The sequence below is a fragment of the Tubulanus polymorphus genome, chromosome 3, assembly GCF_964204645.1.
Source record: "Tubulanus polymorphus chromosome 3, tnTubPoly1.2, whole genome shotgun sequence".
NCBI classification, from domain to species: domain Eukaryota; kingdom Metazoa; phylum Nemertea; class Palaeonemertea; order Tubulaniformes; family Tubulanidae; genus Tubulanus; species Tubulanus polymorphus.
The window spans coordinates 27,223,253-27,240,752 of NC_134027.1; the positions used below are offsets into that span (position 1 = coordinate 27,223,253).

Here is a 17,500-nt window from a genome sequence, read left to right on the forward strand (position 1 = left end):
ATACACTATAACAACACGTAGATATCTGTTATGATAAATCTTTCAACAACATATCTCAATGGGAACAAATACAAGAAGCTCTTTTATATAGTTGTAATTACACCCTTGTCCATGGGTTTAAACCGTTTAACCGTTTTGATTGACAGCTTCTTAATTAGCGAATTATTATGTGGATTAATATCGACCAATGGGAAACGTTGTTTCGCGTTCGGTGTCACCATTTTCGCTGAAACGGTGATGTAATCTGTTCTGTGATTGGTCGGATGTGAGTTGTCGCGTCGAGTTGTCTGCTGTAGGGTTTCTGGCGCCATGAAGGAACGCACAAGGCGAATCGAACGCAATTCATCTGTTTATAACAAATCTCAGGGTTCTCATCAAGCACTCAACATATCTATTGCATCTTTAGTCCGGTCGGGATTAGCTAAGGAGTTTATGTCATAGTTCTAGTTCGCGAGGGACGATAAAACTATCGGAGCGCGACTCGGCAGTAACAAGTTTACATTCACGTGGTCCTGATCGCATATGATAAACTATTGGATATATTCTGTAAGTGATCACCGGGTTTATCAGTTACATCTAAAATCCTAATTTATAGGCGAACTCGTCAACGCGACTGGACATACTAGTAATGAAGTATATTAACAGTTTTAATTTGTGTTTGGTCGCGATTTTATGAAAAAGTTTTTCAGACTCGACGGAATCGATACAAATTACAGCGAGCGCGCTATTAAGTGTCATGTAATATCGTATGAGGCTGTTACAGCTGTCATATCTATCTAGTATCAGGCGCCATGAGCTAATTTGTCCAGATTATCCGCTTATCACTGGTTATCTCGATAAACCCGTGGCTTACCACTACGTCATCGCCTCTCTACGGTAACAATCACTATGATCGTTTATCTCCAGTTTTGAAAACATTTTGATTTCGGATATCCTATTGGTTGGTTTATCGTAGATCGGCGTGTGAGGCATAGTTTAAAAACTATTTGAAGAATGTGTTACTTCTATAAACAACGGATGAATGAATGAAAATGTTGAATGATTTGTCAGTTTTCAATACGCAATGCTTCGATAGTTGGTTAAACGATATTTTGAATCGAGATGCTGAGAATATCGAGGAGAAAAAAGTTTTATGAAATTCTGTTTCTTTAATTTCAGTTGATTACGATTTTATAAACGAATCTCGGAAAGAAATACGACGTTCTTGAGCGAGAAGAGAAACATGGACGCGAACGGTGAACATCAAGTTGGAAGCGCTTGGATCCGACCCGATCAAACTAACAGACATTTAGACTCGTCCGCGAATTCAATGTTATCCGGTGAAGAAGTATCCGATATGTTTTTCCATTCGATGGATACAAACGGTGGTCATTTAAACGCCGGATATTACAGTTCAACAGCTCGAGCCGTACACGGCTACAGACCTACTCATCATCACGGTAAGTACAAGGCGTGTATTTCAGTATGATAATTGCGAACGGACTGAGCGAAAAAATGTTTCAGAAGTTTATAAAACACTTGACTGAATATGAGAACACCTGTTGTCACGGAAGTTAACTTGTCACGTATAAATACAGTTTCAGACGCCGTGTAGTATTCGTAACCTCATTTTAACCATCTGTATAAATGACACCCACTTTCTCTCCTTCACTCAACGTTTTGTTTTAATATACGTTTTCGCTTTTTCTTTGTTGCTAGTCCTGATTACTGGTTTGAACATGTAAGTCAATTTGTTCATGTTTTTCCAAGTGCGTTTTAGGGATTTTTGTATTACGTCCGCAGACCTTCGAATATAAGACAAAACATAGAATAATTACATAAACTTTATTTCATAAAAAATCATTTTTTGAAATTACCTAAACAAATTTCGGTAGAGGAGACCTGCTACAATCGTTTAGTAATTGCCCAGAACGGGCCACCGGCTAAATTTAATGAAAAGTCATAATTGGGAAACCTTTCGTTGATCGTAAGTGCTCGAAACTCTTCAACTTCGCTTTGTTAGTAAGATATTCCCAGCTATTGAGAGACGGTAGAGACAAAGAATAGTGTCTGTTACTGAGGAGATATTGTTTTTACAGTTCTTTACAGTTCTTCTGTTCTTTACAACTATCTTCCAATTAATGTTAACCGCCCTCGAACTGTTAGATAAACATGGACAATTAATAACAATTCACCTGGTGGGAAAATCTGCTGCAAATTATTCCCATCATCTGCAGCAAATTATCAGCTTTATTATGATACGTTTGTTCGCGTGTTTTTGTTGTGTTGAATAAACGAGTATCGGAAACATTTCAAACAAATCTCATTCGAGAAATTACCACGATTCTCATCGGAGTTGAGACGATATCGTCGCCATCGCCGATATCGCGCTAGTAATATACAGAAAATCAAAAGATAATCCGATTAGAGACGGATTAATAAGAAATTTATTCGAATATCAACGGATTATCTGAATAAATATAGTAATAATAGTATAATGCGTAAACTATGCGAGAATATGGGAGTATATGCAAATATGTAATTATCGATTAGAGTCTTATCAGCGAGATACAGGCGCTCGGTACTGATAATCAGTAACAATATTAAAATCCCTTGATCATACCGCATTCAGGAATAATAAAGCAATAAATGATGGATAGGGCTGTTGTAGAAGTCATCGATTCAAGTATTTTCTCGTGGCTCTCAGTAAATTGTTATTTTTATGGAGTAGTAGACCTACCACCACCACCACCACCACAGATCTCGGTATTACACGATTGAGCAGTTTAGTTTCCACGTGTCGAGTGCAGGAATCACTGTTATGTTTATAAAACCCAGGATTCTGTAATTACAGTTTTTAATTACCGACAAAAACTATCAAATAGTTTGATCGGGTTTACGTGAAATCCGATTAACGAATGAGTGACTCATTGGTGGCTTTATTACTAGCGCTGAAACATCATCTGATTCATTTAGAATCGAGTTTGATTAGAGTTTGATTGTCGGCTGGGGTTTTCTTCGGTAAGTCTGAACCATTTTATAGCTTTACATTGAACATGTATTTCAGTTTTCTGCTTCGATAGAAATATCTCATTAAGTGGAATCGATTTTCTTTCGGGAGGTTTTTGGGGTTTGATCCCAAGCGGATTTTCGTCATCAGTTTGAAGTTATATTCTGATTTGAAATACTAAAGAATGGAATGTTTTTCGAATATTTGGAGTTTGATTCCAAGTCACAAGTAAACATTGAATTTTGTTCTTAGATTATATCTTGCAAATTCTTTAGAAAAACGCAATGATTTTTTTGGAAGGGTTGAGGGCGGAGGGTAGGGGTGGGGGCAGTGAGGTCTTTGTTAAGCAGCGAACGTTTCACCGGGACAGATTGCAAATCGCCAACTTGTCGACAAAAGAAAAAGAGAAAATGGTTTTCTGGCGGTGAATAGGGGGTTATTTCATTATCAGTATTTCTCATCTTTACGATAAAAATAACCAAATAGAAAACATTGTATCCGCAGACTCATTCTCTAATTTATGCAAGGTCATGATTTATTTAAATAATTCAAAAATAGCCTCACGTCGCCAAAATGCACCTTTACCAACTAAAAGTTCGTAAGAAAACTTTTTTGTTGCCTTCTTGCTTCTAAATATACTGAATCTTAAGTGTCAAAGAAATTCATTTTTTTCGGCTGAATTTTTGTTGCCTTCTTCTTGACTCCCTGAATTTTTACTTTTACAATTTTTGTTTAAAAAAAAACTCTGGAAACTTTTACATCGTAATGCTGTATAAAGATTTTCTTAAAAAATTCAAAACTTCGAGGAAGAAAAAGTGACGCGCGGAAAGATTAAGGTGTTATTATACTATGTTGGAGACTGGCGACACTGATCTTATATCCCGTCTAGTTTGATACCACTAACAAGCCACGGGATAAATTCTAGACCAACGGCTTCTAATTCCAGTTAAAACAAATCATTTCATAGATTCTTATTTTCGTTTATTGAATCCTGTAAGATTTCGTAAGCAAATATTTAGAATAGGATTGGAGTTTTTGATGATCGATGATATTATTCGCTGTCAGTCAGTATCACAGTGATTATAGTGAAGTTACAACTGAAGAAGTGAAAATATTTTTTAAGTAAACATTTATTCTGGTTACTGCTGGTGGTGACGGTAGACAAACCAACCACACGGGAGGGAAGCATTCTTGTGATCGTATGAAAAATCCGTATTTCTGTAAGGCAAAAATTCAAGAATCTATCCGTATCACGCATATCCTTTTGATTCAGGGACCAGTTGCCCTCAAACTACATTGTTTACAAGGACCTGCTTTCACAGGTTAGAGGTCACCTCTTATAGAAAACATTGGAAATGAATTGAAAAATCATTTCAACTATATAGCGTCTTAAGACAACTGTATATGAACTGGCTGGATACTTTAGAGCCACATCGGGATCAACAGATACTTGTGGAACCGAATCGTTTAAAAATGATTCTATTTATAATAGAATTTTCTAAATTTTTCTTTTGTTTTAGTTTCTGGAAACAGTCAAGTGTGTCGTCCTCACTTTCACCATACACCGTTACATCACTGGATCACCGATACGAAGGCTACAGTTGTTCCTCACGCTCATTCAAACTGGATGAATCCATTTAGCAAATCTCTCACTCATCACAGTCCTACAGCACCGCTGACCGTTCATCCGGCTACATCTATTGCTAACCACGGAGTAACCCATACCAGTGGATCACATTTATTCAGTTTTCCTCCAACGCCTCCAAAAGACACTACTCCAGAAGCACAGACTATTACATCAGAATATAATCCCGATAATAAACCGAAGAGTATGACAGACTCTGTGGAAAGTTCGTTTTCGGCGGCGCTTACTGGAGGCAGTCATCACCACATGGCGGCCAGTTACCCGACCTATATGGGACCTGACTACCACACAGGTACGTTAGGATTCTCGCACCCAGCAGCTAGTATGTTCAAGGCGGCCAATATGGCGAGAACCAGAAGTCAAAAGAGATCCAGTTCAGGTCAGTATTGAAACATTCCCGCAACACCATTTTATTCTACGTATATAAATGAAGCACGGTTTGGATTTCGCGGACTTTTTATTGAAATCTGCTGCGAATTTTCTATTTATTCATCTCCGAGAGAAATTCAGGGGCATAAACGATTTTCAAACCTTCTGTTTATATTGCAAATTGATTGTATAAAGAACTCCAGCAGTTTTTAATCCCACGTATATGTGAAACGCAGTACCCTAACCCGGGGTGATAACTAATCCCGCGAACAGACCACCATCGCTCTGAAACGACACAATTCTATCAGAATTCATCAACACTTCACTTCACAAGTTTTAAATTTCATTATCGACAAATGAAATCGTCTGCTAATTGATACAAATTACAGTCTGCGGGCAGGCTGTGGCAGGTGAATGAGCTCGATGCCAGTTCAAACTGGCGCCAACTTCCTAAACAAACCACGCATCTCTCTAACAAACCGTAACCAATGTCGCCAAATCTTTCAACAAAAATAAATCATCTGCTCGTCAGTTGTTTAGGGAAGCGTTTTGTGTATATTTAAAAGTCGGAATGAAAGGAAGAGTTCTCGCTTTAGAATTGTGATTAATTCACCGTTCTGTGGTCGACCGGTAATATTCGGGAATCAGTAGTTTGTAAGATAATCGTGGCCTGGAGTAGATTGTGTTCTAGTTATGAAAGATTCAAATGGTATCTTGTTATCAGATTCAGAGGTCATACATCCGCCATCTGATAAATCGTGATAAGAATCGATTCAAAATGGCGGCGTGTGCGCGCCTCCTTAGCTACTTCCGGTCCGATAAGTAGTTACACTTCCTCACTAAACTCCAGCGTGTCCATCCCTAAACACCGCAAAGTTGATTCGTTAAAGAATCTTGCTCAAATCAATGAGATAATCTAATAATATTTGTCTTGTGAGGTATTCTTGGATTATGATTATAGTTTTATAGGACCTTGTTCCTTATATGGTAGCTTTACGAGGTTACCGGTGGAGGCAAAGACAAATTAAAAAGAAATGTATTTGTAAATCAGTGATAACGGGTTTTCTGCATCCTGTGTTATGCATCGAATTATATTGTATCATCTGCGTCATCGAAGGTCCATTTCAAAACAATTCACTAATAATGCGGATATTGCCCACAAATATGCTAAGCATTAAAATGTGGTTTGACCAGAAATCCGAGGAAGGCTAAATCAAATAACGATCAAATTTCTCACTCGACTTGTAAAATAATAATCATACGTTACATAAGTTAAAGCCGTAGACTTTTAGTGGCGGTTTCCGTTTGGCACTTGACAATTTCCTGGCTTTATTTTTCTATAATATTTAGAAGAACATTTGAACAAACAATTCCTGCACGCGAAACTTTCATCATTCGCGATGAGGAACTATAGTGGTTTATTATGAAGTTGAGGGTTTCGTTATAGTTTTGAGATGAGCGTTGAAGTTTCGGTGACCGCAATTTTGTCAGAAATTTACCAAGTTTGTTGACGCATACGCAAACATACAACCGATCAAAACATATCAATACAGGCATCGTATAATGAATTAGATTACAGGAATAGAAACCGATACAGTGTCAGTATCAATATCTTATTCTTCTGATCGTCATCCGGGTTAGTTGAGGTTATCATCTGGAATTTAGACACCATCACCAGTAGCTAAACACACATTCATTAGATGAAACTTCTTAGAATCTGTTCTTACGTCAGTGTGTGTTCGTACTGTTTACGATTCCATCCGTCAAAAAAATGACGCACACAAATACACATATTTTCATTGAATTAGTGTTGATGAAATAGTTTAATGCGCATAAAAATTAGCTGCTCCACTTTTTACTGATTCCTTTCAACGCATCTCTCTCATTTACTGTTTTCAAATACAGATCAATCTTTCAAGCCAAATGGGAAATAAATAAATCTACTATTTACAAGCAAAAGTTAATTCATTCACGATAAAAAAGAAAGAACATTTTGGACTGAGACATCAACTGAAATTAAACGCGATATTCTAAGTATTTCCCTTACACGGAAATCGCTGGAGTTCTTAAAGTTCTAAACGTCGTTGCTGTGAAAATGACGTCGTTATAGTTTTATTTTAAACATGTAACAATTTCTTCCAGAAGGTCGAGAGTGTGTGAATTGCGGAGCCACGTCGACCCCTCTATGGCGCAGGGACGGTACTGGACACTATCTGTGCAATGCTTGCGGTTTATATCACAAAATGAATGGTGCCAACCGACCCCTTATTAAACCGAAGCGAAGATTGGTGAGTTTTATTCATTTCATTTATTCGTCGTATCAAATTCGTACAAAACGTTGGGGAAAGCATTGTGTTATCCACTGGGATCTTAGAAGGACTGTTGAAAATCTACTAACTTGCTTTTGATCTCTAAAATATCGAAAATGAACTTTAATTTAGGCGCAATCCGTTGCCTTTTCTAAACATCAGCTCATTAATTTACAAAGCAATAATCGTTGCGCAAGTATGGCTGATTCTCAGAGGTGTAGATGTTGAGATTAACAGGGGCGGCCTCCGACTCTTCGATACACTTCTTGTGGAAACTGGGAAGATAAAGACAGATATAAACAACATATAAGAAAATGCTAAGAACATTATATTGTTAAAAGAAAAAAAACATGAGTATTACCTAAAACAAGACCAACACATTGAACTAGAGTGGAATAGAGAACAGTGACTATTCTCATGGTCAGAGTACACACGAGTTTAAGGGATCAACTCCAGCTCAGGACATATGGCCATCGAATCGAATCTATGACTATTATTGTATAATCCACTTCAACGTTGTATAATACGAGTCTCTAACTTTATAATCAATGAATCTGATTTCTCAGATATCATTCACAAATACTCGACGTGACGTCATTGAATATCGCAGTCAGCGCTTTCATTTTCGCAGATTTCCTATAGGTCTAATATAGTATTACTCGACGGCGCCCGAGGATATCATTGTGGAATATATGCTCTTTTCGCTGTTTTTAACGCCTAATGATACGGTTTAACCCCCTCCCCCTCAGGAGATTCCGGAGGCCGAGTATCCATTACCGACTTAGCGACTTCAATCTAATGATTGTACAATATCTAAACGTACTGTAGTTTTGCATCATTTTGTGACTTGTCTTGAGAAGGGGTATATGTTAACCCGAAAACTTATTCAACATGATTTATATGTATGGAAAATGAAACTGTTTGTCCTTGTAAGGATTTATAATTACTCGAACTTTTTACCGAGGATTAATCACTTATTCTACAATATGTTTTAAAATTCGACGTTTATTTGTTTGTTTCTAGTCAGCGGCTCGAAGAGCTGGAACGAGCTGTGCTAACTGCGGTACTGGTACAACCACGTTATGGAGAAGGAACCAGAATGGAGACCCTGTCTGTAATGCTTGCGGACTTTACTACAAATTGCATAATGTAAGTTACAGAATATTATTTCATTAATCCGATGAATTAGAAACTCAAAATCTAGTTTTTAATTCAAAATTGATTTGGAAGAACTGGCAGATATTATTTCAAATTTTTTCTAAAAGCTAGAAGTCGGTTCTTCAGAATTTGCTTTGCTAAAGTAAACATAGTGTTGTATGAATAATGATCGGGGATGATGCCTAGGCATTGACCCCTACTGTGACCTTATTGAACCGGATCTAAAATCCATATTGATAATTATAACTGTAGTTTATAATAGATAATGAAGCCCATTCACAGTTAACTGGTTTAAATTCGCGCTATGCTTCCTTCTTCCGTACCCCGGAGCCACCTTTCTTTTATCCAAGACTGAACGCGTGGTGCGTTACAATCTTCGGACGGAGCATATTCTTCAATCTTTATTCAAAATATCATCAAAAGCCGCCGAATTATTTTGTAGTAAGAAGATCACCCCCTGCCCGTTCAAATCCGCGTCTAAACCCTGAAGTATATCACCGGTCCGCTGTTTCTAGAATTCGCAAACGATTAATCACGGATTAAACGCAAAACAAAATTTGAAAATTGAATTTCTATAAGATGGCCGCGGCGCGACGGTTAAACAGTTTCCGGGGAGGTTTCGTCACTCTGAAATCGATAATTGGGGTTGAATAATAAAGAGTTGTAATCGGTTTAATTAGCTGAGATTTGCGATCGTCATTTCGCATTAATACATGCATCAATGAATTCAGTGTAAATATCAAACAATTCTGCTATTGTAACATAGATAACATCTCTACCGTACCGCCGTGAATCTATGCGTTCCTTTTTGACACCACCTGTCTCTCCCCAATCCTCTACCGCGCGGAGTTAGAAAATGCAGGCTGAATGCTTTACTCGCTTGTTCGAGCACAAAACCCGAGTCCTGATATTGAAAAAAAAAACTTATCAAAAGTCTGCTCAGTTCAGTTGTCGCGAAAAATGAAATGTGAACAAAAAAATCATCCAAAAAGCAAAAAGATAGACAGCAGGTGATATCAAAATAGAAAAACTTATTGAGCTACAATGTTCCTGATATCAGCTCTTCCCATCCCACCCCTTTTCTCTCCCAATAGTAGCAGTCTCTCTATCTCTCCCTCTTTCTCTCTTTCTCTCTCCCTCTCTGTACGCGGAGAGAAATTGAAAATATTTTGCTAAAAAAGAACGCAGAAATATCTTTACACTCGATGACAAATAGCGCGGTTTTATCTGCAAGAAAGATAACGTTTATCGCAGCCAAATCTAAATCAGATAAAATCTGAACGGAATAAAAAGACTCGGCGTTTTACAAACTCAAGCGGGTCTACACCGGGTCTTATATAATTCCACTATTCTTTAAAAGTATCGTGATTTCCTGCTGTTTTATCGAGTTCGTTACGAAAACAAGTGAATATTAGACGGAGATGTGAAGGATAACACGAGTTAGTGCTACGTGCGACTGACTGGCGCTGCTAGAAATTCTTGGAAAGCTTCTTGGCAAATAAGAAAGCCAATATCCTAGAAGAAAAGTTGATCTATCAAATATAAACCAATATTTGGTGAAAATTCTACAAAGTCTTGCAAACATTCGGAGCCACCTCTATATATATATATACTGTTGTATCATACATGTATACCACGAAATTTTAAATTCCCATCGACTACAAAAAAAAACCCCAGAAAATCAGGTCTTTCATTCTAAATTTCTCGTATCTTTTTGATGACGTTCACTTTCGTTTCATTATACAAAATCTCTGCGCAAGATTGAAACAGAACTAGCTTCCGAAATGTTTCCGTCAGCTCCATATCTATTCGACGTTTGACTATAGCCTAATATTCATCTTCAGGAATACTAAAGTTTAAAGCAAACCACGAGATGAATATATAAAATCCAGAATAAAGAGAGCAATAAGATGTGATACGAACTTCCTCGTAATATATCGCATAAAAACTAAAAAAGGAAAAAAAAGTTGAACAAATTATTATAATTCAATTTTGAATTTTTAGATGCAAAACACTGACAAGATTTTCTTTATAGTTAAATATTCAACTTCGAGTTACAAAACACCGACAATGTGCTCTCTCTTTTTTTTAAATTTTCTAAAAGAAAATGTATTTATTCTATATGAATCGGTTCGGTTGGATTGATATAGAAAACTGTAGTATTTTGAATGCAGACGACAGCGCGGTGTGGACGACCTGTGGGTAGAGAATCAGGCGCCTCCGTTAAATGTTTCTAGTCGCCGATCATAAAATAAAAGTTAATAAGGACTGATAGCGGTTGAATAAAACATATAATTATATCATGTAAGAATATAAAAGTTTCATTCACGGTTCGCGTTTTAACTAAAAGTAGACAGGGGCCACAGCGACTGAGTCGTCAGGCCAAAATGTATGTTTATATCGTCCCACGTCCTCTTGGAAACTTCCAAATGACAAAATCTTTTACAAAAACCAATTTCACGCGAGTTAAGAAATCTTGAAAGTTAGAAAACCGAGAAACTAACTATTTAAACTGCTCTGTTTCAGATATTTTAGGATTTTTATATTTGATTCTACCAACATTTCTGTCTATATTTGACAAATCCTCTTAACACAATCACGTGTGGAGATGTTTATAATCAGAGTTAAGATCTCGTAATTGAATAGAGTTTTTCAAAACATCTACTCTGAAATGATGACACAAATTTTCTACCACACACCGGTCACTAGTGGTCATATTGATAATAATAACCAGAGGTAAAATTGAATCAAAATGATTCGATTTTTCACTACGTTTCAGAGTAGTTTAAATTACGTAATAGAATTGAATAAAATATCGACAGAAATGCTCATTAAAAAGACGACCAATCTTTTAAAGTAAACTCTTCTATCTACGCCTTGTATTCTATATATCTATATAAACTTCCCGATAAACTACAGATTTATAACGTTTCGCCTGACTATTAGTAGTTTAGCTATATCTACCGTTGTATTCATTCATATAGTAAATTGTTCCAGGGTAATTATCTCCATAGACTCGGACTGACTGGCGACACAAGACGCTTCTTGGATTCACTAGTTTCTATACATGCGCCATACAACAACCATTTTTCTTGGCGACAACTTCAAATTAATGCAAAACATGTCTGAGTTTGGTTCTTATGATTATTTTGAAAGCGTGAACGACGATTTCCTTCAAGCAAAAATATATATCGACAAGTTTTCGCGCGCGAAAAAAGGCCAGTCTTATATATTTCTTCGCGACCTCGGGACCCAGTAACAGTCAGCGGAATATCGCGAACTTTAACGCCAAGAATCAAGTAAAAAATATTAAAACAACATGAATGATTAGTGTTTCTAGTTGTTTCTAGTTGTTTCTACCTATTTCCTCGCTCTTCCTCTGAATTATCGACATTTTCTCAGAACATTCTCTAGACGTGAGGACGCCCCCTCGATTTATACAGTAAAACAAACAGCGATTCACCTGAATATTCTAAAACTGCGTTTAAAATTGTCCAAAGGTTGCAGATTTTCTTTTACCCTAGAAATAGGAATGATTGTCCCTTTATTCATTTGATTTATCTACATATTTGGCAAATCCCTTTCAAACCCATCACACCTGCCAGGAATGGAGCAGGGGTTTAGTTTCGAAATCGGGAAATCGGAAATCGAAAGGCACATAAAATTTGAGTGGTCGGTCGAATTTACAGAAATGGTTAGATTTTCAAACCGTTTCTAGTTTAATTTTCTGTATCTTTCATAAGAATTATTGATTGGATATAAATCCCCAGTAGAAGTTGACTCTAACCGTCATCAGTCAACTCCTCCTTCCGTATTTCTGTATAGTGAAAATACGTATGAAATTCTACAATGATAAACTCCGATATGACTCCTACTCCTGCGCATAAAAATGCCCAGGTAATTTTTCGAACGAAACAGAAGTTTTCGCTGCCGAGGTCTGTTTTATTTTTGAGTGTAGCTGCAGGGCGGGAATTATCCTCGTGGAACTTAATACTTAATTCTTTGTGAAGTATTGTTCGTTCTGCAGTCACTTGGCGTCTCGGCTGCCATTATGTCTCCTCACAACACCTAGTCAGTCAGGGAGCTGGGCTGGTTTGATTAGCCGCCTAGCTAGCGATGTGTTGGGTCTACAAGAACCATCATAACTACTATAGTAACTGCACTCGGGACAGTATATCCAAAGAAAATAAAGTTGTAATGATTGAGAGTTCTCGTAACATTTCATAGTGTCGTGTTAATTTTCATGTTAATTTGGTGATACTGTTTTAGTCTATAACGCATTGAACGCTCGATACTCGCTGAGATCATTAACTTTTGAACGATTTTCACGCGAAAGAAAAACCAACTTTAGTCACATTTTCCAATAAATGATCGTGGATTTTCATGTAAATAGTTCTAGAGATGTTTTTCTATCTACGATGATAGTTTTTATCGTACGATCAGTGGAAATCGAGTGTTAAATTTGCGGCCTGATTCTAATTAACCAGTAGATTGCAACGAGGGTGTCAAACCGTTATCAAATGATAATATCCGGAAATATCTAGCGCTTAAATTCTCTTATATCTTCACTATTTCCCTTACATTTCGTCCGATTCGATCTTTGCGGAGAAAGATTCAAATCTGACCGTTGCGTGCCGCTTCCCTTTGTAGCGTACTTTCATTGTATCCAACTGACGTTATCTCTTTGAGAAAATCATAGCAAAATTGGCCGAATGTCCCGCGTTCTAGCACTTAGCATAATTATGGTTAAAATGCAGGCTTCAATGACAGTCGGTAGCCACCGGCATGAACAACTGTGGAGCCGGCACAATAGACGTCAATTGAGTCAAAGCATCGCTGGTATTTTTGACTCAAACTTTTCGTTCTATTACCGAACGAACCTTCTGCTAAACCCTGGGTGGGTCGCTTCGGGAACAACCAATGATAGCCAGAGATGAGGCTTCCAACAGCGCGACCCTCCCCCCTTAGTAACCCTTCGTGTTAAAATCGTTCAATCCGTATCGGAAATAATGGTCAGTAATGGTCAGTGAGGAGGGTGTACTGTATTGTGTTAAACCCGCGGCGATTCGCTACACGACCTGTCGGCGACAATGGGTAACGAGCGAAAACAAAAACCAGCTTCTGAAACGCCGAAACTCGAGTCAGTCTGTCATTTCGTGGATTAAAAACGATCAGTTGAATAGGACATAATAACATTATGGGGTTTAGCGTGAATGTTATCTGATTTTGTGCCTGCCCAATAGTCTCAAATTCACTTTTTCATCCATTTGAGTTTCCTTTGAGTTCGGCGGAGAGTTCCTTGTCAGCTTCATTTTACCAGACAAAAAACAATGGATGAACCCAATCCGATGTGACCACAGTGTGTTTATTGTTGGGGTTCAGACGAACAGGCGAGACTGAGTCTAGTTAAATCACCACCTGCCCTGCCGGAAATTTATCCAAATTAACGTTAACTTTTGTTCAATATTGTCAGCTTAATAACTACTCGTAAGAATGTGATCGGTCGACTTGTAAAAAACATTCCGGGACGCTATAGACGTCTGGGCCGGTTGCACAGTCACGGTTTAGACTTAAGACCAGTCTTAGACCAACTTGGTTCACTTAGTTTACATTTAAGACCAGCCTTAAGATTTAAGACCACTTTTGGACTTAAGTCACGACTGTGCAACAGGCCCCAGGGGCCGGTTGCATAGTCACGGCTTTGACTTGAGACCAGTCTAAGACCAACTTAGTTCACTTAGTTTAGACTTAAGACCAGCCTTAAGATTTAAGACCACTTAAGTCACCACTGTGCAACTGGCCCCAGGGGAGTTTTTACATAATTTTTTCGGTTTTTAGACGTTACGAAAACGGCGTCGTTCAGAAATTAATCCTTGATTGCGATTTTGTTTATCGGCGAAATTCATGAAAACAATGAAATGACCGATATTTATATTTTGTATATTCGCAGGTGAACCGGCCATTGACCATGAAGAAAGACGGAATACAAACAAGAAACAGAAAAATGTCGACGAAGAGCAAAAAAGGAAAGAAAGGATGTATGCCTGATCTACTGAAACCGCTGGATAAACCGTTCGGATCTTTCGGACCCCCGAATATGAGTCCGATGCACTCGCACATGCCGTACATGACGGCCGGAACTTTGGGAGGCTCGTTTATGGGACCGAATACATCTCACATGACTTCCGGATTTGCGGGCGGTTTCCCGTCAGGACTCACGAATTCGTTTTCAATGCCTTCATCGTTGCCATCATCGTTATCTTCATCATTCACAGGCATTCCGTCATCAGGGTTAAATCTGACGAGTAACAACATGGTCGGTGCTATGGCTTAGTGACACTCGGTATATATATACACGTATATACAATGCAAGCCATATTAAACAACATCGAACACTCTCGCGTTCCCCCTCTCCCCTCTCTCCCCCCTCTATACCTCTGTGCATTTATCCAACTTATCCTAACGGTATAAAAGAGATAAATCTATATTTGCCCCCGAAAAGCATGTACGGTACATTTACTGGTGGCGCAAAACGAATTTCAGCTTTACACGGAATCCTGATCGATCTTTAAGGCTTGTGGACAATGGAAATATATTGCTTACTATTCGCTCAGTTGTCAAATGAATTCATATTTCAATAACTTCGTTTTGGCACAAAACTTTGAATATTTGAAAACAGCTTTGGATCCCGGCATATTGATACGTACTTTTCTAAATGCATTTATTCTTTTGCGGTGTTTTTGCATTGATGGATTTTTGAACTTCGAGAGAAGATGCCGAGATTTATTGTATGTAAATATAAAATGATATAAAACTCTTCTGTAAATAACAGATTATAATATAAATCGTATGACACGGACTCGTGTTGAGTCGACACAGAAAACGACACTTGTCGATATAAGTCGACAAGCTATTCTTTGTACTATTAGGTTGGGATTTGGTATCGTTTTTTTTCCTTGTAAAAGAATATTTTGCTGTAATGAAATATACATTCTACGAGAAGCATGTCAAGTGTAATTAATGATGTATTCACGTGTGAACAGTTAAAGTATAATGTAAAATAAAATGCTGTACAAAATTGATTATAAGCAAGCAATATTTTTCAAAAGTTTCTTCCCAAAACATGACCTATACAGCTATACTTACCAATGATAACGAACACGGTTATAATTTATTTGTTTGATAATTTTGACTGATGAAGTAAAATGTATGTAAAAATTGTATTGTATATATATATATATAAACCAACTGATTATGTGGTGGACTAAAACTACAGCAACAACATAAAAAAACAACATTACATTTTGTCAAGTGTAAAATAAAGAATAATGTATTAAAAAGTTGTTTTTATGCTTTGTTTTATTGTGAGGATGTTTATGGTTCTTTCTTGAGGAACCAAAACCCGAAAGCTGACAAGAGAAATCCTTAAAGTATGCATAAGACGTTTTTATTGAAGCAACTCGAATCGTCCTACAACGCGCCTATAATGATTTGCCGTACAACGTCCATTTATTTAACCAAAGCGACCAAATCACTACTCGCTTTGATTCGATTTACAAGATGGCGCCTACTACAGAAGCGTTCGGCGATAGATCATAAAACGAAATGGCGGCCTTTTCGATGGCAGAAAATTCAGGTTCGTGTTCCAGAGAGGAGGGTCGTCGATTTAAGGCGATTTGATTTGTGCCACGTGATAGTAATCGATAGAGTAAACTCGCTTTATCTCGGACATATTTCATCGGGCCAAGTTTGCTCGGGTTGGACGAGGTTAACTGTATTCAGCGTTTAGACGATATCCTTGAATACTGCACTTCCCGTATTCGTTTCACCTTGATATGTTGAATAAACTGTGAGTTCAAGGAAACATTTCGGACTCTTATTATTCAACATATTTGTTATTAAATCACTTATGGCCGAGATTCGAACTTGATTTGACAGTGGAACAACTGCGTATAAATACTAATGTATTACATATATCACAATAAGACCCTACAAATTAGTTTTGATATTGACACAGTTCGAACAAGAATTATGGGATCCAGACCGCAAAGTTTCACTGGTCGCGTATTTAGACCAATTGGATGTATACGTTCAAGATTAACCGAAATATCCCCAAAAATCGACCCAGTCAAAAATAGATAAACTTTAATATGGTCTTAGACTAGTCTTAAATCTACCATAAGCCATGACTGCAACTGGCTGCCATGATCAGTCCTATAGTTGTAGGTTAAGTTAGAAACGTCTTATATATTGTATATTGGCTATGCATTTATCTTGTGTTATCACATCTTCGATTTTAGAAATGAATTTATCTTATCATCAAACGACGTCTGTCTTTAATGACTTCCTTACTATAAATTTGAATCCATCAACACTTTCGAAATAGCCTTTTATATTTTGATCAGCATTTAACAACGGGTTTAGGTAGCGTTAGTTGTCGAATTCGGCAGGGGATACGTATTTCATGAAAACTAATCCTACCCATTACTTCTATAAGCACTTCGTTCTGGTCGGTGTTTTCACAAGGTAGAATATGAAGGCATAATGTTTTTACCAGTTAGAATAAGGAGGACAGTTCATACAGATAATCAACTCGCGGAGACTAACTCTTATATTTCTGAAAGTTTTAAGCAATACGTTTAGGACACATTCGTAGGCTAGTTTGATAGGAGATAGAATTTTGGCACAAAACATTCGAAAAAAACAATAATAATCCTGAGGAATAATCAATAGGGTTTTCTGTCCCTCTAATTGATTGATTAATCGATACGGGTTTATTCGCCAAAATATATTATTGCGAATTTTACTCGTCGGCTGAATCTGGATAACGGAAGATATTTCACAGTCGTTAATGGCTTAATTTACGATGTACTCGATAGATGGCGCAGTGTGCGTTTAATTCGAGCAATTTAAAGTATTCGATTTTCCATCTTCTATTCTATTGGAATAATTAAGACATTCAAACTTAAATACTTGACATTTCAATTGGTAGAATTATCTTAAAGAGATTTCGCACGCGTATCTGCAGAA

The 17,500-nt window shown here is 37.4% G+C and overlaps 1 protein-coding gene across 1 annotated transcript; it reads left to right on the top strand.

Annotated features, from left to right (window-relative positions):
• The first annotated feature begins 416 nt into the window (after positions 1-416).
• On the top strand, positions 417-15,744 carry LOC141901872 (transcription factor GATA-3-like). The gene is made up of 6 exons (XM_074789411.1): positions 417-546; positions 1,159-1,439; positions 4,510-5,013; positions 7,146-7,291; positions 8,336-8,461; positions 14,421-15,744. The coding sequence occupies exons 2-6, from the start codon at positions 1,223-1,225 to the stop codon at positions 14,802-14,804; spliced, it is 1,377 nt and encodes a 458-aa protein (XP_074645512.1). The 5' UTR covers positions 417-546; positions 1,159-1,222; the 3' UTR covers positions 14,805-15,744.
• The last annotated feature ends 1,756 nt before the right edge of the window (positions 15,745-17,500 follow it).